Source organism: Rhagoletis pomonella, unplaced genomic scaffold (assembly GCF_013731165.1).
Source record: "Rhagoletis pomonella isolate Grant_MI unplaced genomic scaffold, Rhpom_1.0 Rhpom_scaffold_00014, whole genome shotgun sequence".
Taxonomy (NCBI): Eukaryota; Metazoa; Arthropoda; class Insecta; order Diptera; family Tephritidae; genus Rhagoletis; species Rhagoletis pomonella.
The window spans coordinates 10,850,915-10,876,045 of NW_023458568.1; the positions used below are offsets into that span (position 1 = coordinate 10,850,915).

Sequence of the window (25,131 nt, forward strand, 5' to 3'; positions counted from 1 at the left end):
GGTATTCACGCAGTAAGGCTGAACATTCTACCGAACCCCTTATGTCGCAGTTGCCTGAAAGAGGACGAGGTAGAATCACCTCAACACTACATTCTTAGGTGCCCAGCGTTTGCAACGCTAAGGTTGAAGTACTTTGGCTCTCGCTTTCTAAATAGGCCCGAGGAGCTCTGGGGCATTGAGATCAGCCGTATTAGTAAATACATAATCGGCTCGGCGCGTTTTAGCGATAAAGTTTAGGGGGCGTTCCGAATTATGGTAGCACAAAGGACAATCTTATATTGTCTAACAGGTATATTCTGCGCTGGTAATAAAAATTTTGAACCGGTAAATAAAGTTCCTGTCAATTTTTAAACCCTTTTCGGATTCTGTGTACTCTTTTAACCGGTAAATTTTGTTACCATCTCATAAACTGGTAACAAATTACTGCCCCGTGAAATATGCAATACAAGAATTTCCACAAATCTTCATAGCTGAACTGCTGAATATTTTCACTGCATTACCAACGTACCTAGAATCGCGGTGACAAGAAGTGGTAACATTTTTTGGTAATACAATTTTCCGGTCACAAAATCTTCGCTGCCACCTTACCTAACCTAACATGACCGCCGCATACTGGGGTCGCTTGAACTACTTTTTAAGAGTAAATTTTTGACGTCTTAACCCATTATTGATCATGCATTAACCCATTGTTGACCCAATTGTTTGTAATGTCTTATGTTAAATTGATTTGATTTTATTATTATGCAAATTATGAATACTTTAACCCATTTACGAGTAGTAGTAGGTAAGTTTAGGTTATAATATAATCAGGAAGAACAAGCCCTTTCGCTTCGAGGATAGCTTTATCAATGAATTTGCAATAATTAGAACTAATTTAAAAGCGATAAAATATAATTACAGTAACAATAAGTGTACTTGTTGTAATCACTAGGAAAGCACGAAACATTTATATAGAGATCAGTTCGATAGTAAACGATAGGAAATAGATACAAAAATTTACGTTCCAATGTAAAACCTAATGGTCAAAACAAAGTTGAAACTAAAAATAATTTCAGCTCTCTTTTTAAGAAAAAATTGTCAAAAAAGTCGAAATTATTTTTAGTTTCGTCTTTGATTCAACTATGAATATGCCCCATTATGTTTCGAATTTAAAGAGGTTTACAAATTAAGCATACAAAATATCGAAAACAAGTAATGTATCTAATTTAAAACATTAATTAATTAAAAAATCAGCTATATTTTTATTTAAAAAAAAAATTAAAATTAAATAAAAATAATATAAAAAGTCAAAACTTTTCAATATGCGGTTGTCGTATAGTTATGATTTGCTCTATTAAAAGGATTTTGAGTATGCAGTTTTGTAACTCATTTAATTGTAGTATAAAGCCGGCCACACTAATACTAAAATATCTGCACAAGTGCCCTCGCTAGGGCTGCCTGCCCGATGGCGCGGGGACTTAGCTGAATTGCCGACCAGCCCCTCTATGGTCTGGGGTATCGTGAACGCGCTTGTCGCTTCTGCGCTACCTTTTCTCCAGATTGCGGCTGCCGGCAAACGGTGACCAAAAACTGCCAATCCAAGGTGTGACACGACACCGTGCCCATTGGGCGATTTGCAGCCAGGAGGGAATAATCCGGCTGTATTATAACGGCGCCTCTTTGACACCGGCCCGCATCGAAGAGTAACGGTTGCCTTACCGCGACATGAAGCGCTGGCGCGGCGGACCAATTGAGATCCCCTTTCTATATTTTGACTACTAGCTTACCTCGTCGAGCAGGCCGTCGTACGAACAAGATGATTACAACTTAAAAACAAAAAATTACAAAAACAACAAAAACAAATGCAAAACCAAACCCAAATGCTAAAATAGCAACCAATACAGCTACAACATCAGCAACAGCTACAACAGCGACATCAACAGCAACCGCTACAACAGCAGTAGCAGCTACGAAGACAGTAATGTCAGTAGCACAAAAGGCACCAACGGCCACGCTCGGCACTAATACACTGGGCGGTGGTAAAGGCACTAGGCGCAGGGGAAGCTTCCTTGAGACCTTAACCGAGGAAGAGGCTGCCCTTTTCATCAGAGAAGATGAGAAGCCAGGCTCTAGCAGTGGCGGCGTGCATCGGGCGCAGCATCAGGTAGAAGGCACTAAGGGAGCTGAGACTCTGACCCCAGAATACAGGCACCGCTTCCCAAGCAGGAAAAGAGGTGATTGCCGGCGTCGCTCCGGGAGTCGTGCCCGCGCCGGGAGCCGAGCCCGATCCAAGGGTTGGCATCGGTCGAAGAGCAGGCACCGCTCTAGCAGCAGGCACCGCAGGTGTCCCAGTCGGACCTCATCGCATGAGTCAGGGTGGCAGCTGCAAGATAGCAAGAAGAGAAGCCATAGGTGTAGACCTCCTACATTACCCCCTCCATTCGACCGGGAGCCCTTGATGACCACCATCGAGCTGGAATTGGTAGGTCGGGAGTCAGGTGGTATCTCTGGTACCTGGACCAGGGGAAGACGCCGAAGGTAGTCCGCGCTATGGCGGAAGTAAGACAAGATAGAGAAAACGCAGAGGTAACACATCTGCAACCGCTGGCAAGCAGAAGAGAGGAGACATAGGTGAGCTGCTTGCGCCTGCTGAAAAGCAGAGAAGCCGGCAACAGCACCAGAGACCCCCTCCCGCCAAATGGCGGAAAAGCGGGGAACCCACAGGTACCATAACAGTCACATCAACAGCTACACCAAAACGCACCAGTTTACAGATTACACCACCTGAGCCACCGTCCCCCAAACGCCCGCGGGAGCTCCCACCCCCTCCGACAGAGTAGGCGCTTGGATGGGTCTGCGGGCCAGGGTCACCCACAGGAGGGTACCACTAAGCAGCCTAGCTATTCGGATGCTCTTAAAGGCATCCGGGTGGCTGTGCTGCCCTGTGATTACCCTGCTGCTGCCCTATGCCCTGAGGACCTAACCAAACCCCAGGATGCCTTTATGGACGAGGTCCTTAAAGGGTGGAAGCACCCACTGGTCATTTGTGGGGTATTCTTCAGGTCAGACATGCTCCTTGTACAGACAAGGCACCTAACATTGAGGGGTGGAGGGGCCCGTGTTATGCACCAAGAGGGGGGAGGACATCTCGCCGGTGCATAATATCTCGGTGTTCCTTCCAAGATGCCCCGAGACATCCGCTGAGTATGTGCTGGGGCTCATCCAGGCCCAGAACGAGGGCGTCCACACGGCTGCGTGGAAGATGGTTTCATGCGCCGCTGAAGACAACGGTCTCAGGCTCAACCTGGGTATCGATGAGGCGTCGTATCACGGTACCCTGGAAACAATTTCAACCCTCAAGTAGCTTCCCTTTGCCGATTCCTGTTGCTACTATTTTGGGGGACCTCACTGAACATTTTCCAAAAAAAGAGAGCAAAAACCTTCGGGCGCTTTTTTTCTATGGTAACTTTCACTAATGCAAGTATTACACAGGCCAACAAAAATTTGAAAAAATGTTGTGTCCTAAAATGTAAAAGCTGTTTTCGATAGCCTTTTTTGTGCTGATTGCGAATCTGTAAGTATAAAATTTCCATCAGCTTTAAACTTTGAGAAAAACGTGGTCAAAGTATCGCGTTTTTTGAAATATTTGAGAAGCTCCAGCAATAAAAATAAAAGGTGATAGAACCTTCCACTTGGGCTTAAATTAAAGCTAAGAACTCTCGACTCCTATCTCTACCACCATTCGTGCACCTTGACTTGATGGTCACTTATAGTCATTTATTGAACAAAAAACTTCGATAAAATCAGTTCTAGCTTTAGTTTAAGCCCAAGTGGAAGGTTCTATCACCTTTGTTTTTTTGCTAGAGCTTCTCAAATATTGCAAAAAACGCGATTTTGACTTTGACCACGTTTTTCTCAAAGTATAAAGCTGATGGATACTTTATACTTACAGATTCGTAATCCGCACAAAAAAAGTCTGTCAAAAACAGCTTTAACATGTTAGGAAACACATTTTTTCCAATTTTTGTTGGCCTGTGTAATAATTGAATTAGTAAATGTTACCTTAGAAAAAAAGCGCCCGACGGATTTTGCTATTTTTTTTTTTGGAAAATGTTCAGTGAGTTCCCCCGAAATAGTAGCAACAGGAATCGGCGAAAGGAGGGTTGAAATTGTTTCCAGGGTACCGTGGTATGTCAGCATAAAGAAGGCCGCATTTAATGTCAATTTCCGATACAGCTATGACGCGGTGCGGCCGTGGCGGCAAAATACGACAGGCAGCAAGGAGTCAGAGTCGCAAGCCATGCATGTCGACGAGGCAACTGACTCCACTGCTGTCCCAGGGCCCGCGCCGACCACGGCCCTACCGGTCAACCAGCCACCAGAACCAGCACAGGCACCAGCTCCTGTAAGTGCTCCCGGGCCAAGTGCCACTGACTACGTGCGCACCACACAGGAGCTCCTAGCGGACATTAGCAGGCTCGAACTCGATAGGAGAAGCGAGGGTAACGTACGGCTCTCGGGGTATTATCTCCTCTACTGTGGAGCTTAGTTGTGGACGAACTCCTACAGATACTTACTAACGAAGGCGTCCGTTGCCAAGGGTACGCGGACGACATAGTGATTATCGCTAGAGGGAAGTACACTCTGCGACATCGTCAAAAGGTGTCTTAACCTTGCAAAAAGGTGGTGGGCAGACGTAGGTTTAAATATCAACCCTTCTAAGAAGAAACGAAATCTCTAGGGGATGAGGAACTTGACCTTAGACGGGGTCGTAATCGATGTCGCCACAGACGTTAAGTATCTGGGGATTACCCTGGGCTCCAGGCTTCTGTGCAGGGCCCATGGTGATGCGGTCACGGACAATCGTCCGTCCGATTGTGTCCTATGCATCCATAGCGTGGTGGCAGAAGACAATGCAAAAAACTGCCATACTTCGCCTTAACAAGCTTCAAAGATTGGCATGTCTATCCGTCACAGGATCTATAAGAACGTGTCCAACTGCGGCTCTAGAGTCGCTCCTGAGATGGACTCCTCTCCATATTTTTATTCAGGAATCAGCAGCCACGAAGGAGCTGCAACTTCGACTATCTAACGACGGCTTCTTCGTAAAGAAGCCTCATGCAGGTATTCTTGGGAAGATACCAGGGTTGGATATATGCGGAATCTCTGATTCCATGACTAAGGAGGTCTGCTTTGGCAGAAAATTCCAAGTGATAATCCCCGATCGCGAAGATTGGGCAAATGGGCTCCCTGCCTTTGATCTCAGATATGTACACTGGTACACAGATGGATCAAGGATGGCGGACAGAGCGGGTGCAGGTATCTTTGGACCTAGCACCAAACTTACAATTCCCATGGGCAAATGGCCCACGGTGTTTCAGGCTGAAATAATCGCAATCTTAAACTGCGCAAAATTAAACCTTGAAAAGGGTTTAAAGGGCGCTTTTTTAGTTATCTTTTCAGATAGCCAAGCAGCCATCCGGGCCCTTTCAAACAGGACTATCAAATCTAAGTTGGTTAGAGACTGCTTTAACACGCTACAATTTTTGGCAGCCAAAAACACGGTAACATTTTGCTGGGTACCAGGCCATTCTGGCACGTGAAGGATCGCTTACTGCCTTTTCGGGACCTGAACCATTCTGTGGTCTCAGTTGGTCCTCTTCGAGAGCCATAATCACTGAGTGGGTACACTCAGAACGCAGTAAGTACTGGGGAGCGGTGGGGGGCCTTAGACAGGCCAGGCTATTCGGCTACCCCTTTAACAGGAACGACATCGTCCTACAAAACGGAACTGACATCAGGTTACTTTCTGGGTATCTGACTGGTCACAACCAATTGCGGTTCCACTTACACCGAATAGGGGCGATCACAGAGCCGGAATGCCGGCTCTGCCTCGAGGCCGATGAAACTTCGGAGCATATTCTCTGTAACTGTCCGGCTTTAGACATACAAAGACTGATTTACTTTAAATCTTCGTTGTTCGAACCCTTTGTTATAAGGAATTCGTCTACCAAGGCCCTTTTAGGATTCATAAGGGAAGCCGAAGGTATCTTGGCCACATTGGGTTAGGGACTCCTTTATAGAGATACAAAAGATCTTTTAGGTCGCGGTGTCTCTGTTCTATTACACCCAGTAAATTGACTAACTAACACCTAACCTAACTAACACGTAACCTAAGGCTACGAGAGCGATGATGGTGTGCAAACATCTAGCGGGTAAATCCTGGGGGTGCACTCCGAGGATCCTCAGCTGGATGTACACTATGATAGTGCGCCCTATAGTGACTTATGGTGCGGCGGCTTGATATTCCAGGACTACTATGGGAACGATGAGGCAGACCCTCTCTAAGCTTCAACGTCTGGCATGTGTTTGCATTACGGGAGCAATGCGCACATGCCCGACGGCAGTGCTGGAGGTAATGCTGGAACTCGAGCCACTGCATCTCAGTTGAACAGGATGCAAAGCGAACCCTCCTTAACTTTGCGAGAGAGGGCCTCGGCAAAGGCAAGGTGTTATCATCTAGGAACAGGGACAAGCTAGGCACCCAGCTTCCCCTGGCTTTGTTCCCCAGTGACGAGTGGAAGCGTAATAGTTAGACAGTAATGAGGGAGCTTGGAAGCGTAATAGTTAGACAGTAATGGGGAAAAGGACACCACCCTGCGGAACCCCCAGTTTTATTTTTCTAGGTTTACTCGATTTGTCTCGTAAACATTACTGACGAGTGTCGACCACTCAGATAATTCACCGACCACCGTTTGAGTCTCTGTGGGAGAGAGGAAGCCTCTATGTCTTCTAGTACGTGGAGTGGCTGACGGTGTCAAACGCCTTTAACAGGTCCAACGTTACTAGAATATTTCTCTCACAGGGACGGTTACGGTTAAGACCACGAGTTATCTGAGTGTTTATGGCGTTAAGTGCTGTTGCTGTACTGTGCACTTTACGGAAACCATGCTGATGCTTCGCTGGGGTCAGGTGGTTCGTGAAATACGGGAGCAGCAAGGCCTCAAGTGTCTTCGCTAACGGAGAAAGGAGTAATATCGGTCGATAAGAATCTCCTTTGATGGCTGGTTTCCGCGGTTTGAGCAGTGGGACCACTCTCCCCACCTTCCAGATGTGTGGGATGACGAGAGTCGGGTCCAATGGCTTTGGAGGCTTTCGCCTTCCCGATGGCTACTCTTACCTCACCGCTGGTGAAAACAAGAGGCGCACCTGGTTTTGGCAGTTTGTGCAGCCTTCTGGTCACTCGACGTTTGGCTTTATCCATCGAAGGATGCAGGATGAACTGCCTGCTAAAATAGCTCGCGCATCGCTCCTCGTCCGACGAAGCGTGTTCACGAAAGTCTATTTTAACTCTGTCGTTACGCTTCGTCGGGTTGGACAATGACCTCACGGTTGACCAAAGCTTGCTCACACCAGAGGCGAAGTTGCAGGTCTTCAGTTGCTCTTCCCATTTCTTCCGCTTATGTACGTTCACAAGTTGCCGAATCTCAGAGTTGAGATCCCTAATGCGGGGATTTCCGGGATCGGCCTGACGAAGGTTGTCGCGCTCATCGCCTAGGACAGCCGCTTCTGCAGGAAAATTGGGATGAAGCGGGCTGCAGCAGCAGTGACAACCCTTCGGAACTTACGTTCACCTACGTGAACGTCGGTTGGTATCGGTAGTGCAGTGAAGGCGCCTTCAGTAACATCCGCGAAGCCTTTCCAATCAGCTTTAGAAAAGTTGGCATAGGTCCGGGGATCCGCGGAAGCAAAGTCGGCTGGTTTATCAATCGAGATGATTATGGGCAGATGGTCTGATGCTAAAGTCAGCATAGGTCGCCATGATACGCTGTTTATCAGACCAGCGCTGACTATTGTTATTCATTGTGCAGAATGTCGAATCGTCTATCTGCTCAGCCAAGTCTGTTCCCCTACGATCGTTTGACAGGCTTGAGTGCCAAAGATCGTGGTGCGCATTAAAGTCACCTACTACCATACGGTTTTCACCTCTGAGGAGCGCACCTATATCAGGGTGATATCCTGCCGGGCAGCAAGTGGCAGGGAGTATGTACACATTAAATATTTCGAGCTCAACATCGCCTGACCAGATAGCAATGCCCTGACATTCAAGGGTGGTATCCCTGCGGTCGATGTCCGCTTCAATAAGATGATACTGCACGGTGCGGTACGTGATGAACGCTAAGCCACCACCATTATCTCGCTCGCGATCTCGACGGTGCACGTTGTACCCGCCACAATTCAACAATGTTGAATTGCTGTGCAACTTCGTGTCGTGGGAACGGAATATCCTGGTCTGACATACCGTGCATATTGTAGGAGGAACCAGGAGTTGTTGGCGGCGGCGTGTGGGACACAGCAGGTGTAGGTTTCTGGCCCTGGGTTTGACTCGATGCCAGCCCTGAGCAGAAGAATACGTAGCAGATTTAGCCCTATGGACGAACAACTGCTGAGTTACTTCGCCGACCTAAACGGGGTTAGATCGCCGAAACAACATTCCTTGGTCGGGAAAAACCCGAGTCATTCCGGTACGTAGAACCGGCTGTAGTGGTAATGCATGCATACACCAGTTGTTGTTGTTGTTGGTGTGAAAAGACGAACGAAAAACTACACAATGTGCACGCTTTGGCCGGCATTGTTGTAGTACATTAAAGTGCAAGTTTGAAGTAGCTAGGACATACATATGTACGTTTTTCCATGCCAAGTATGTTCGACGATTTTTTTATATAGAGATAATGAGCGACACATTCACCAAAAAAAATGCCATAAATCAACGGTATGTCCTAGCTACTTCAATGCAGTGCACTTTAATGCACTAAAATTTAATGGGCTACAAAAATACGTACTCAAAATCTTTTTTAAATAAATAATTTAAAAAAATATCTATATTTTTACCAAGTTTGAAACTTAGATTTATTCGGTTTTTGTCAAGAAATAAACAATTTGGACCAGTTTGTAATAATCCTGGCTTGAGCTCTAAAAGGTTATTAGGTACAATAAAAATTGCAAAAAATTATATGTGCTGCGGACCAAGGAATCGAATAGCTAATACAGTCAATAGTCGATATGCAGACATTAACTTTTTTGGGGTTTCGTTATCAGTTTTTTGTACAAATCTAGGGTATTTTAATTAAATTGTTACCTTTCACTTATGTATACGTAGTTAATTATACAAGTTAATAACTATTTAGTGTACAGCCGATTGGCGTTAATGAATGAATAAATGAATAAATAAACTATAGTTTTATAAAAAAATAATTAAAACTAAATAATAATAACAAAATAGTCAAAAGTTGTCAATATGTGGGTGTCTTATATTTATGATAATCATTATATCTTTGGTCATAAGCAATAACCGCCTAAGTCGACTTAAGAAAGTTATAGATGAAAATATTTGGGTTTCCCCATAAGGTTAACATTACAATCCAAATCTTTAAAGCGTTTTTTCTCGAATTCAGGTTTTTCGACTTAGGCGATTATTGCTTAGACCACAGATATGTATATTGAAAACTGTGACACTTCTTCCTCACAGTCGGAATATACAGTGGCGGCAGATATAATAGAATCGCAAACTTTTTAATTAGAATTTTTAGTAAAGTTTTTGGTATGTAGTTTTGTAGCCCATTCAATTTTAGTATAATAAAGTTGAAGTTTCATTTAGCTACAAAATACCGTTGATTTTTTTAAATTTTTTTTGCTGACGGTGTCACGCATTTTTTCCCATACAAAGTGTGCTTGACAATTTTTTTATATGGAAGACAATGGCTATTATCGTTAACAAAAAAAATTGTCAAAAATCAATGGTATTTTCTATCCACTTAAAACTCACACTTCATTATACTAAAACTTCCCCAAGTTAGTTGACTAACTTCCCCCAAGTTAGTTCATCCTCCCGAGTCAAATAACACTATGCGACAGTCAAAATCGGGATGGGATGAAACCAACGGGAAATGTTATATCGGTCAAAAACAAGTTATACGTGTCCCGGCGTTACGCTGGGTCACGTCTAGGAATCGAGATATATATATAACTATCATATAGGGGAAATTGTCACCTTTGGTGGTCTTTTTTTGACATAACTCGAGAACCACTAGTCCGATTTTGCTCAAACCAATTGAAAAAAATTAAAAATTACAATTCCTTTAATCTGTTCATATTACGTTTTTCCATATAATCAACAGTTTTGCCGGTAAAAATAAATGTATGAAGAAAAAAAATTTGTTTGCCTAAAATATTAAATTTTTTAAAACTGTTGATTATATAGAAAAACGTTATATGAACAGATTAAAGGAATTGTAATTTTTAATTTTTTTAAATGTTTGAGCAAAATCGGACTAGTGGTTCTCGAGTTATGTCAAAAAAAGACCACCAAAGGTGACAATTTGCCCTATATGATAGTTATATATATATCTCGATTCCTAGACGTGACCCAGCGAAACGCCGGGACACGTATAACTTCTTTTTTACCGATATAACTTTCCCCGGTAGTTTGAACCCTTCCCGATCACTGACCCCTACCATTTGTCTCACAGAGTAATTCACTTAAAATCTACTTTCAAAATATTTCTGGTATGAGAACCAAAGCAAATGATGTACATATATCTTGCTACAACACACAGTGATTTCGATGCTATTGTTCTGGTGGAGACATGGCTTAATGCGAATTTTTGCAATGAGGAGTTCTTCGATCGAAATTTGTTTACTGTTTTTCGCAAGGATAGAGACAGTACTGCGACAGATACCACTCGGGGAGGTGGTGTTCTCATTGCTATAAAAAGTGGCATAAGCGCCGCTGTCGTTACCCTAAAAAATGCTGATTCTCAACTCGACCAGCTATGTGTATCTATCAGAGAGCTGCATGGATACACTCAAAATACATTTTAAGTCACTCGCTTTCTTTTCACATCTGCACACACTCGCACTCATTTATTTCCAAACATAACGTGCGATAGCATTGAAAAAACATTGTCAGTTGAGTGAGTAATTCACACTATCAAGTGCTCGATTCAAATAAAAAGTGCTTGATTGGAAAAACAAGCGCATGCCATAACTGCTGTAATGAAAGTATCAAAGTAAAACAATTTGTAAAGACAATTCTTGTTAATTTTATTGGTTGTCTAACTGCATATTATAATACAAAAATATCCACTGATTAAGGACATCATCATTTGACAAAAGCATCTTTTGTCAGAAATAACATTTCCAGCAGAAGAAAAAACTCTTTCTGACGATGCGTTAGTTGAAGGAGTGGCTATTACTCTACGACTGAGTTTATGCAGCAGCGGCATTTCGCATTTGTGTACCTCCCACCAATTAATTATATCGAAGTCCGTATGAAAATATACCTCAATATTTTCATATCGCCGCAGCTCTGCAGTAGCTTTATCAGTTCTCAGTTCATAAAGGTAGGTTGTTTAAGAAGACCTGAAAACATATATGTAATACTCCTATATTGGCAGTAAGAGCTAGTACCGTCCGAAAACACTACAGTACAGATATATCAATAAACACGTACGAAAGAAAAGGAACACATACGTTTATAAATAAACATGTACACGACACATTTACAAAACCGGCACTCAAGTACACAATACATTGATAAAAACAGTACTAGACTGTCTCGCTTTGATTTCGGAATGCTTACACATTGAGATGTTAGCTTACTATCAATATAGAAGTATTACATATATGCCTGAAAACAGCCCAAAGTTGTCTGAAGATAACAAAGGTGTACCCGCAATTTGTGGTTCCGTTGAACTGTCAGAATTCTCAGTTAACGTTCTCATAATTTGTAAACATTTTTATTTTGTGTGAAAAAGCGCAATTTTGTGCAAATCTGTTAAGTTTTCAACAGCAACTGTTTTTAAATAATAAAGCAACTTATTTTTCAAGTCTCTTATAAAGCCGATGTCTTCTGAGGTAACCGTGCATTTCTTTTGTAGACTAGTTATATAAATGTACGTCAGGTGGATAATTAAATAATTTAGTAAAACTAATATATTAAAAAAATAATAATTCATTAATATCCATTTTTTCAAAATTATCGTATTCTCTACTAATTGTTTGAAGTCAATGAGTGTCGTTTGATTGCTCGACTTGCTTTTCATAACAGCGTTTTTCACTCGCTTGACTTGATTTGGAAAGAGTATATCAATGCCATATTTGAAATCAAATGAGTACACTGCAGCTAAACATTGATTTCAAAACTAACTATGAATCTCACTGTTTGTACGGTGTTTCTCACTACCCGTATACAGTTCACAGCAATGAGTTCATACTATTTTGATGGATGTGAGTAAACTCATGCTGTTGTCTGGTATCTATCGATGGTGATAGGGCGAAGCTAATCATTTGTGTATCTTATATACCATCTAACAGTTCAGAGAAACTATAATTTGATCATGTAGATAATGTTTTAGATTTATCACTTGCAAATAAGGAAGCCCAATTGTGTATACTTGGTGACTATAATTTTAGCAAAATTATATGGTCATGCCTTTTGGATGATACAGTGCTTATTCTTAGTAATGTGAATTGCCCCAGGGAAATTTATTTAATCGATGGATTCTTTAGCTTACAATTAAGACATGAGCTTAATAGGATTTTAGATCTTATATTTATTTCAAATGACTTATGGTTAAAGCTATCTAGGTCAGACTATCCAATATCTATAACTGAAAAGCATAATTTTAATTGCTCACGTTCCGACTTTGATCATTTAAATAACATAATTTCTGGCGTATATTGGGAAAGGTTATTCATGGGGCGTAGTCTCCCGGACTGTTGTGATAAATTCAGATCTCAACTTTTTCAAATTATCAGAGAAAACATCAAAACTTTTTCCAGTCGTGTTCTCAAATTACCATGGTATAATAAGAGATTAAAAAAATTTTTAGAATTTACGGAATACATTTTTTAGACTATTTGAGAATAATGGTAGTATTCAGCTACAACAACAAATATATGGTTGATTTCAGCTGTTTAAACAAGTTTTTATATAATAAATACCTAATGGGTTTTGAAAATAACATCAAATCTAATCCCAAAGCATTTTGGTCCTTTTATCAAGTCAAAGCGAACAATCTCGGTTTTTCCAATTTCCATGCAGTATGAAGGGAAGCAGTCATCGTGAATAAAAAGTTTGAAATTTTGGTGAAAATTTGTCGAATTTTTATAATATGGTGTTTGTTGTAAAACTAGCCAGGCTTTCATAAAAAATATTAAACATAAAATAAACCAAAGATATATAGCCAAAACTCTCCAAAGTACGACGAGTCTATTATTTCTGCCGCCAGTGTAAATCCCATCCAAGCCCTGTTAAACTAATATTGTTCGCTTCAAGTTGTACTAACTCCATTGCTTCAGCAAAGAAAGGTCTCCGGTATGTGACCACTGACAACAAGCGCGAGCAAGTAATTAGAGGATTTGATGAAACTAACAATATATTAAAAACGTATTCTAAATTGTCAGCAAGACTTGTTTTCCTATAAATATCTCTAAAGTTGTTAAAGTCCTTGTTCGAACTAAATCCGATTCTCTCTAAAGATTTTAAAGTTCTTGTTAGAACTAAATCCGCTTTTTATTCAGTTTAAGTTCGAAATACAACAGAATTAAACTTTACCAGAAGTATATCGACTGAGTGGAAGATCGACCTATCTCGGCAGCCAGTTGGAAAACGCCCTATTCAAAAATCTTTTCAAGAACGCCCTATTTCAGAATTTTATTGAAAAACACCCTATCTCAGAATTTGGTTGAAGAACGCCCTATCTCACTTCAAAATGTATTGAAAATGCGCTGATATAGGGCGTTTTTGAATCGGCAGCTGAGATAGGCCGTTTTTGAGACGAATTTTGAAATAGGGCGTTCTTGAAAAGTTTTTTGAGATGGGGAGTTTTCGAGCTGTCTGCCGAGATAGGTCGATCTTCCACTCAGCAGTCGATATGTTTTTGCGTTTAATTAAAATGAAAGTGAAACTTTTAAAACAAAGTTCTTTAAAAATGCGCAAAGTGCTTTTGGTTTTGAACTCGGATTCTTAATAAGGAAGGAATATACTTTATTGCAGTACTGTCAAATTTAAAAGCGCTTTGCGCATTTAAAAAAAAATTATTTTGAAAACTACACTTGTACAAAAAAGGGGTTAGTTTAGTTATTTTTAACAATTTTTTTAAAACATAATTCGAAAAAATACAACAAAACAATGAATAATCTTAATTTTAAGTAACGGAAAAAAAAAATAACGAAATATAAAACCCTTTTCTTACAGTAGCAATTTGAATTGCACATATGAATTTCTGCTTTGAAAAAAAAAAATATTGTTCAAGTTTGTCAAGTTTGGACACGCATATTTCCCAGCCGAAAAATTAAGGAAAGTTGAAGTTTCAATCTCATAAACGGTCTATAATAACTTTTGCTAAAATTTCAAAATCAAAAGTTATCAAAACAAATTCTATTCGACTGAGAAAAATTATTTTCTAATTTTTAGTCCATTTATAAAATCGTTGTATATTAAAAAGTTTATTTTATTTTATTTATTTTCTACTTTTTAGTCTTGTCTGTATAAAATTTTGCAACATTAAAATAATTCAACTTGCATTTTGCAAGCAAAATGTTGTTTGCGCACGTTTAGTACATGTATGTACATACATACATATAGCAGCAGTTAATTTAATTTAAAGCAATAGCGTGTCGAACGTTTCCGCTGTAGCGTATGTAAATAGTCCATATATTCAGGCGCAATATTTAACTTCTTCTGGCGGGGCGACATCTAGAGTCTTCTAATTGTATCTCCTTGATATGATGCCTACAACGAGGTTGATATCTAGACTAGGTTGATATCTAAATAAATAATAAATAGCTTTGCTACATTTATAGTAGCTGAATTTTCTTGTAAGCGAGCGACAAAAGAACGCTCAACTCGGGTAAAATTTCCTTTTAGCTACTTAAGCAACCCTGTTGGTAGCTGGTAAGAAACATGTGATTAGTTTAACGGGATTTAAATACAAAAACAAATTAAAATGAGTAATTATGCGAGGTATTTGCGTAATATATATACTTATTTAAAATATAAATCACGTATATAAGGAAAAAAAATTTTCCCTCTCCAATTTCCCATTAACAATTCACAATAGATCAATTTTTTCACTTAACACTAGCCTTCAGGTCGTGTATTTCTTAACCGACCTGACTGAGCTCCGATAAATAGCCGAGTTTGTGTTGTTGCTTTGCGTGTATTTCGTCATTTAAGAGAGTATTGATTACCGATTGACTGTCAACCTGTGCGGACGTGTTTTTTAATCGCTCCGCCGAGAAATTATTAATAATTCACGTAAAGCAAAGAGAAAAAAAACAGAACCAACGCGAAAAGACAATACTAGGCATAAATAAGCTTTCTGCTTATTTGCCTATAATTATAAATTACTTTTTCAGAATTTTCGCAATGCCGCGAGAAATTCAAATAAATGTGCCAACATACAATAAAATAAAACCAGCTCCGGCCCCACCGCGCTTACCGAATAGTAGTGAAACAAGCACCAAGTGCAGTGAAATAAACCTTGCCGTAACAGAAGCTGACCAAAAGCATTCAGCTGATCGACGAAATGCTTACTTTTCGTTCGTTTCCCCCACAAACAATGCTGATCGCGATAAATCGTTCTCTCCCTCCCCCCAAAAGCCTTGGCATGCACAGTCGCCAATGTCTCTGGTAGACCAAGTTGTTCTAAAGCAACAACAAAGCACTAGCTTAGCAACAAGCACAGTAACAACGGTAAGCGCAGCTCTCACAACAACGACTACAACCACGACTTCAGCAATGACAGCGGTTTCACAACGCAGTTCACCCACACCTGCACAAACGGAAATTTCGGCACCAGCCCAAGCCAAGCAACGCAGCTCAGCGCAAGTTGACCTACTTAATCCAACAACCCGTACATTGACTCAAACGGGTATTGATAGGTATATACAAGTCAAACGAAAATTAAGCCCACAGCAGCAAAAAATTGCAAACCCATCAAAAATTGCAAAAACGAAAACCACTGAGATTAACCCTCTACTGGGAAGTAAGTTTGCGATTCTGGACAATGAATGTGACAAAGAGCCGAATGAAGTTTCTAAAGCCAAACCCAAACCGCCCCCAATTTATTAATGAGAGCAAAACTGTAGTGAGCTCGTGAATAAATTAACTCAGCTTTTTGGAGACAATACGTTCCACGTAACATCAGTTACCAAGGACAATATTAAAGAGACCAAGCTTCAGATTCTAACTGAAGAAAATTACCGGTTGGTAACCAAACACCTTAATGAAGATAAGAAAAACTTCTATACGTACCAGCTCAAAAGCAGCAAAGGACTGCAAGTAGTAATAAAAGGTATAGAATCAAGTGTACCCATTGCTGATATTGCTCATGCTCTAAAGAAAACAGGATTTTCTGTTAAAAATGTTGTCAATATTATCAACAGAGCAAAAATCGCTCAACCTATGTTTAAGGTAGAACTTAAGCCAGAAACAAAGCCAATGAATAAAAACGCAGTGCACCCAATCTACAATCTACGTTACCTTCTACACCGAAGAATAACAGTGGAGGAGCCGCACAAGCGAAACGGTCCCGTACAGTGCACAAATTGTCAAGTATTTGGGCACACCAGAACATACTGTACCTTGCGCCCAGTGTGTGTTGTCTGTGGCGACCTTCACGCTTCCGCTTCTTGCAAGGCTATCAAAGATGATGTGGCTGTAAAGAAATGCAGTAATTGCGGAGGTAACCACACCGCCAATTATAGGGGATGCCCTGTATACAAAGACTTAAAGTCTCGCATGAATCAGCGCAACACAGCCGTACGCTCTTCCACCACTCCAACTAGCTCTTATACATACCAACACCTCACGCCATCAACCACTACACCAGGAGCCTTTTTTGCTAATGCGCAGCGAGTTCCCAACGTTTCTTTTGCCGACGCGTTAAAACTACAAACGCAGCCAAGCACGGCGAAATCAAACTCCAATCAAGAACATTTGCAAATATTCAAAGGAATAATACTGAGCAAATGCAGCCGAACCCCCCTACTTGTGGCAACGAAGGAATGATATTGAATCTTACTCATTGTATGACTCAATTCATGTCTACTATGCAAAATATGATTCAAGACCTCATAAAGGCTCAAACCAATTGTTGCAAATTTTAGTGAATAAAAAATGAGTGAATTGAAAATTTGTGTATGGAATGCTAACGGTGTAAACCAGCGTAGATTAGAACTCAGTCAATTTCTCACTGAATACAACATAGATGTTATGCTACTGTCCGGGACACATTTAACAAATAAATATAATTTCTCCATACCTGTAGCTCGTTTCTGTAACTCTTCTCTACCGATTATTTCTCTACTGATAGAGAATATACGTCATTCTCTACCACTCATTAGCAGTAGAGAACAGGGCGGCGAATTCATATCTCAATTCGCCTTGGTAGAGAAGTGTTACAGAAACGAGCTACTGGATACAAATTCTATGCCACAAATCACCCAGATGGTAAAGCTCATGGAGGCACAGCGGTGCTGATTAGAAATCGTCTAAAGCACAATATTCTAGAGTCAGAAGCAACAGCCTGTCTGCAAGCAACTACCATATGCTTACGAAACCGCGACCGAGACTTAAATCTATCGGCTATTTATTGCCCACCGCGATTTTTAATTTCTGAAAATGACTTTAAAGATTTCTTTGATAGCCTGGGTAATAGATTCCTGGCAGGAGGCGACTTCAATGCAAAGCATACGTACTGGGGATCACGCCTTATTAACCCAAAAGGGCGGCAGCTATACAATACCATTATAAACAGGCACAATAGACTAGAGGTCACATCTCCTGGTAAACCTACTTACTGGCCTACCGATATAAAGAAGATACCAGACCTAATAGAATTCGCAATTACAAGAAACATATACAGATATAACATAACAGCAGAAACTCTACCTGAACTATCATCCGATCACTCCCCTATATTAATAAAGCTATATGAACAGACCCAAAATATCGAAATTGAGCCTCGTCTAACTTCAAATAACACCAACTGGCTTAAATATAAAAAGTACATCAGTAGTCACCTTAAATTAAACGCTGCACTTAACTGCGTGCGTAATATAGACCCCCTTGTTGAACATTTTAAAGAAACCTTTACTTCAGCCGCTGGCCTGGCAACACCAAATCAAGTCCAAGTACCACCTATGCATACATCAGTTACAAATACCGAAATAGAAAAACTTGTGGCAGAAAAGCGGCGCCTACTGTATAAAGCTGCCAGTAGAAAACTGAAACAAGCACTCAAACGTGCAGAGGATCGCAACTTGCAAAGGTACATTAAGAAGCTTTCCCCGACTTCTACTGAAAGATACTCTCTATGGAAATCGCTAAAATACTTCAAACCACCAGTGGCTACAGAAATGCCAATTAGGAACCAATGTGGAACCTGGGCTCGTAGTGAGCAGGAGAGAGCCGAGTGTTTTTCACACCATTTAAAGAATGTGTTTCAGCCAAACTGTCCAACGAACAACTTCAGGCTGCCACGGCTAACCAAAAATACAAATGAGCTATACACACCTAGCAAGACGAACTCTTTAGAAGTAAAAGCTATAGTAAAGCAGCTTAATCCAAAGAAATCGCCGGGCGCTGATTTTCAACTCCGAAAATTCTAATAGAGCTACCGAATGTTGCACTAGCAATTCTTTCTGACCTTTTCAACGCTATCCTCAAATTCGGTTACTTTCCGAAATCATGGAAAAGGCCGAAGATAATCATGATAGCCAAACCTGGAAAAGACGCAACACAGCCGTTCTCATACAGACCAATAAGCTTACTGCCCTGTCTTTCCAAAGTATTCGAAAAAGTACTCCTATCAAAGATATCACCCTTTCTCGATGAACGCAATTTAATACCAGCACACCAATTTGGCTTCCGAGAAAAACATGGTACAATTGAACAAGTAAATTGAATTACAAATGAAATCAGAAGGGCATTTGAGCTCAGAGAGTACTGCTCTGCAATTTTTCTCGATGTGGCACAAGCATTCGACAAAGTGTGGCACGACGGTCTTATATATAAAATTAAAAAATTGTTGCCGCCGGAATTCCACAAAATATTTGAATCATACATAACTAACAGAAAATTTGCTGTTCAAGTATCTAATTTCACTTCAGAAGACATGTCGATAACGGCTGGCGTTCCTCAAGGTAGTGTACTCGGGCCTATGCTGTATATCATCTACACTTCAGATATTCTAACTAGCAAGAATATACTCACATCCACCTTCGCTGATGATACCGCCTTAGTAAGTCGTAATAAAAGTCCCAACAGAGCTTCAAGAGTACTAGAGGAAAATTTACTACGCATTGAAGAATGGCTGGCAAACTGGCGCATAAAAGTCAACGAACAGAAGAGTAAACATAGAACATTTTCACTCAGACCGCAAGTATGCCCCCCAATCAAATTAAATAATGTCTATATTCCACAAGCCAATGCGGTGACATATCTAGGAATACACTTGGACAGGAGACTAACTTGGCGCAAACACATATCAACCAAGATTACACAAATGAAGCTAAAGTCAGCTAGCGTGAACTGGCTTATAAACAGTAAATCAAAACTGAAACTAGATTATAAAGTACTTGTATATAATACTAATACTACTATATAATACTAATACTAATATAATTAAGCCTATATGGATGTATGGTATTCAACTGTGGGGTACGACCTGTGCAACCAACGTTCCCACGACAGTCGGGTCTACGTAACCGGAACGACCCAGATTTATATCTGGCCAAGGACTGTCACTCCAGCAACACTCCCCAAAAAGTCTTTGGGGAATTTGTATGCTGCTACAACAACAACAACAACCTGTGCAACCAACATTGACAGGGCCCAAAGATTCCAATCTAAAACGCTAAGGGCCTTAACGGGAGCACCGTGGTATGTCCGCAATGAAAATATACATAGAGACCTTTGTATACCGATGGTTAAATCTGTAATCGACAGCAGCAGAGAAAAATACAAAATAAAACTGCGTAACCACCCAAATCCACTGGCAAGTACAACAAATATATCACGCCTGCGAAGAAGAGATTTACCAGCCTTTAATTGAGCGACGTTAAACCAACAGGGCTCAACCCCAGGGTTTGAGCTACATTATTGTAAAATTAGACGTAAGATTTTTAAACTTGTTGTTAGGCTTAATAGATGTAAAGTAAGCAGATCCAACAAACAAATGCAAATATAATTACAAAAAAAAAAAATTTAAGAGAGTGTTCCTTTGTAGCTCGGTTGCAAAAGAATGCACCTAGTATAAATGGTGGTCTGGACTAGAGATGGGCACGTGCCGGGCTTTTGGTAGGGGCCCGGCGGGCCCCTGCGGAAGCCCGCGGGTACGGGCGGGAATATTTGCTGTCAGCACGAACTCGTGCGTGCATGGGCGTTCAGTAAAATTTCATAAAAGCACGAAAAAGCCCGTTGCTAATATTAAAAATTTAGATAAGCTTTTGTTTTTATACAAAAAAAATAGTACATATTTAAAACTCTTGATAAGAGAAAAGCTAAAAAAGAAGTATTTGGAAACCGATAGAAAAAAATATGATACTTTGTGGTTTTGTTTACATATCTGTACCTAAAACTTTCCACTTTTTCTACTTCCCAGAAAATATATTATAAACATATTTGATGTAAAAAATTGATTCGCTTAAGTAAATATACATACATAAACACATAATTAAAAATATGTAGATATGTATACATTCAATAAAAGTTGGTTCTTTCCCACTGGGAAAATAGGTAAGCACCTTGCGAGGTAAGCCATGTTTTGTTTCAGTTTTTAGTACCAAAATTGTCATCATGGCCAATGTCATCTACTAGTAAAGGGCAAAATGAACACCTCCGAAGACACATTACGTTGTCAGTTGCAAAATAACGTGCAGCCGAAGTTATTTCCAAGCACCGAACTACTCCGAGCGACTGCTCTGCATTACTAGTAACTTACTTTGTAAAGCGGCTCAGAAGTATGTCTGATACCAAATGTACATTCTAAATTCCTATTTACATAAGGCGGCCATGCCTTTGTAAAAGTAAGGGACGTTCGGCAGGGAAATGGTAATGACTGCCAGGTGAAGAGTAAGTTGCTAATAAGGTATTATTACGTGCTCCTAATTCCCACTGGGTTATTTCCGTTCTGGGACGTGTCCCGTTTCTGAAAGCTGATTTTGCACTCGTGCTGGGCCGGGCTTGAAAATTTAGGCCCGTGCCCATCTCTAGTCTGGACATACAACATTGCAAGTTGATAAAAGCGTTGTAATAAAAAGCTATAGCATTTGCTGGGAAATGTGTGCATACCATTTCGGCCCATTTATGCGTTAACCTCGCGTCTGATACAGACATTTTAGAGATCGTAATAAGAAATACAGATATACTTTCCTTCATTAGGATAAAATAAACGAAATCTATACATACTTAATATTTCTGGTTTTACTACCTCTTGTGAGTGGGTTCAGTACGTTTTTTTTTCAAATAGGATGACGCTTAAAGTGTTGTAAATGGCTTTTAGTTTTCGCAATAAATGTTGTTGTTGTGGTTGTTGTAGCAGCATACAAGTTCCCCAAAGAGTTTTTGGGGAGTGTTGCTGGAGTGACAGTCCTTGGCCAAATATAGCACCCCTATGCTGTAATCCGTCGTAGATTCGATTTTGCTACGAATCGTAAAATTGGTATGCTGAAATCTGTGTTGTCGTAGCATAGTTTGGAAATTCGTAGGCCATCTTCGAAATTCGTAATGTTGGTATGCCTGAATCCGACGTAGCTGCTATTTTTATGTATTTGTCGGAAATTTTGTACGAATAGCAACTCGTGTCGGAGCGAAACAACATGTATTAAAATATCAATAAAATAAAGTGTGTAAACGCAAAAATATGTATGCAAGTTGAAGTGCGAATAAAAAAATGTATTATTAAATGTTAACAAAATTATCAAGTCCAAGATCATAACAAATCGCTCGCAATACGAAAAAATGGTGGAATGCATGAGCGAAAGGCCGGACATTGCCAGAGGCTTTGTAAAAGTAGCTAAAGAGGATGTGGTGGAATTTTGGGAAAGCGTTGCAAGAATTAAAGCGGCACAATATCTAGTTGAATGGACGCCCTTAAAAAGAGGGAGCATACATTTATCATTTAAGCTAAATGGATCAGAACTGTCTCGTAGCAATCTCCTTTTTATATTAACGCAACAGTTGGCTGAAGCGCGTTCTTTCTCCTGAGACAAAAGTGCACCGGCCACTGAATCCATTATATTTTACTTACTGTTCACTTGCGAATATATTTATTTGGATTTGTTTGTGTCAAAGCAGCTGATTAAGAACTTCGAATTTCACTATTTTAGTTGGCAACGCCGTTGATAGATACGATGGGATTACAACATACCAATTTTCGAATTTTCGGAACGGAGCTACGAATTCGTAACTACAGACTTTCGGATTACAGCATACGGGTGGAAATCTGGGTCGTTCCGGTTACGTAGACCCGACTGTCGTGGGAACGATTTTTTTTCGCAATAATTGAAGATACCTGGTTAACGCTGAAACGCAACGATTGGGTAATGTTTAGTAGCCCACCCATCGTTTTTGGGGTGGGGGCGGAGGAGGGGCTTTACACGTGTAATCAAAAGATTCACATTTTATTTATGATAAATGTTTCAAATTTCCAACGCTAGCTTATTAATAAACTCGGTTTGCACTATGCACTTTTTTGAAAATTTCGACGTGGGTTCTGCGCAAAAATACTGTGGACGGGGTAACCGGAGTGATATGCACAAGAAATGTTGTATACCTTTGACACGCGGAAGCCCCTCTTCCCCGCAACACAGAAAGGAGAATTCTACTTAGTAAGGGTTATAATCCCTAAGCGCGGCCGAAGGCAGAAGCAAGCGCAACAGGTGGTGGACCTAACAAAGTGCATGTTTTCAAAGGCTTGGAAGAAGCTGTTAATGCATTTACTGGATTGAGAACCAGAGCTTAAGGCATAGGAAGAGTTCTGGCTTGTGGTTCAACAATTCAACCAGAAGCTGACATAGATGCGCCCATGGTTACTATGCCAGACAGCTCCGCATACCTTTGTGAATCCATTACCATAGCGCCCTCTTACTCCGTTGCTATAATTGCAAATGCATCAGAATCCATCAGTTTCCTCAAAATATGTAAAATTAGCCAGTTTTACAATAAACAAGCACATGATGAGTTGTTTTTTAAAGGGGTTATAATCCCTAAGTGCGGCCGAAGGCCGCTTACGCAGAAAGATGCTCTCTGCTAAAGGTGTTCAGCACCTCTTCTACGGCAACAGAGAAAGGAGAAGTGAGGGTTATAATCCCTTTGGAAAAAATCCAAATTTCCTCTATTATCAAACAGCTCCCAAGGGGTTTTTAGGCGGGTGAGGGGGAAGCGTTGACCTTTCAAAGAGCGTCGTCCATCCTCTTTCGTTTAAGGTAGGTTTGGGGGCCCACACCCCCTTCTCCTCCTCCCAAACCACAAATCGTTGTATAAATAATAGGGAATATACATGAGGCGATTTTTCAGGCGATTTTTATTTGAAAGCAACAATCGCCTGGTGTAAACGGCCTTTCAACTAATCGCTTTCATTGAAGTTGGTCGGCTGCCTACTTTCGTTCAACTTTTGATTCAACTAATCGCCTGTGAAAGTAGAATCATGTAAACTCCCTATAAGCAAATATTTCCCGAAATATTCAACCCAAACAATATACTTACAAATTGATTGTCCGGTTTATGGCCAAACACTGACCAGATGAATATTTTTGCAAACCATTATTTACACTGCCGTCCACTTGACCCTGACTACTTCTTCTCGGCCAGCCGGTCCCGGATTTATTTGACACCTGTGACATATTGGCCGTATAATCCGAAGCAGAATTTATTTCAATAGAAACTAAAAGTTATTGCAACGATATTTGTAAATCCACAACAATGAAAGCACGCACTTTTACCAAAGAACCAGACCAGAACTAGGGTTCAATCGATACAAGTAAATACAAGTAAATACTCGATACTTTTCTTTTGATACCAAGTATTTTTTTACTCGATACTTTTTTGTTCGGTATCGAGTAAGTATATTTTCTACACATTTATTATTGCAACGGCAACTCAACAAATGACGCCCGTTAATGGGCATCCGCACACTGGACTGCTCAGTCCGCCTAAAACCGGTTTTGTTTGGTTAAGAGGGGGTAGAGAGTTCGAGTTTACCTCGCTCATTTCAGTCCGCAAAAATCGAGGATTGACGGTGGACTGATACGCACACATAGACAACATACTTTCTATTTCGTTTTGTTTGCATGTGCAAAACTGAAACCTGTTTTCGGCCGACTGCCCAGTCCAGTGTGCGTTCGAGTGGTGGACTGCTCAGTCCGACTGAACATGTAGTGTACTCAGGTCCATTAGAGTTTTCGCGGAAAGTGTGGTCATGTAGTACACAAAGTAGAAATCACTTTTCTGGAAAGCATTTAGAAAAGTTTTTGTTTCTTGGCAGTGTGCCCCAAAAGCTATTTTTTTTCATAAATATTTTGTGAATAATATACTTATATGAAGTCATATATGGAATTATAACGGGAAATGTTTAGTTATTGGCCCACCGTTTTTGGGGTGGGGGGCGGAGGGGGAGGGGGCGGGCCCCCCAAACCCCCCTCATTCGAAAGGGGATAGCCGCCACATTACGAAAAGCCCCACCCCCCCTTGGGGACCTCCCACAGACCCCTAGGGAACCGTTTGAAAATGGGGTAAAAACGTAATTTTCCGAGGCAAACTGAGCAGTTTCAAGTGGAATATAACCCAACTAACGAAAAACGTGGGATTTTTAAATAAAAGAAATTATCCCAAGTACTACGTAGAATTCTCTTCTGTGTTGCCAAAGAAAGGGGGTTGAACCCCTTTTGCAGAGAACACCTTTCTGCGTAGGCGGCCTTCGGCCGCACTTAGGGATTATAACCCTCAGGCAGTAGAATTCTCCTTTCTGTGGTACCAAAGAAAAGGGGCCGAACACCTTTTGCATAGAACACCTTTCTGCGTAGGCGGCCTTCGGCCGCACTTAGGGATTATAACCCTCAGGCAGTAGAATTCTCCTTTCTGTG

General features: G+C 40.8%; 1 protein-coding gene across 4 annotated transcripts in view; it reads right to left on the minus strand.

The window, feature by feature from the left end:
* The window catches only part of LOC118749220 (cleavage and polyadenylation specificity factor subunit 5), a 590,731-nt gene that overhangs the window by 229,390 nt on the left and 336,210 nt on the right, over positions 1 to 25,131 (minus strand). For 2 of the 4 annotated variants that reach the window (XM_036484011.1, XM_036484012.1), the window contains exon 1: positions 23,756 to 24,190. The exons of 1 other annotated variant lie outside the window; for it this stretch is intronic. In XM_036484011.1, coding sequence (XP_036339904.1) covers positions 23,756 to 23,892 — 137 coding nt within the window. In that variant the 5' untranslated portion in view covers positions 23,893 to 24,190. Of the gene's footprint in view, positions 1 to 23,755; positions 24,191 to 25,131 lie in introns of those variants that run through there. One more of the 4 variants, XM_036484009.1, reaches the window with a different exon arrangement.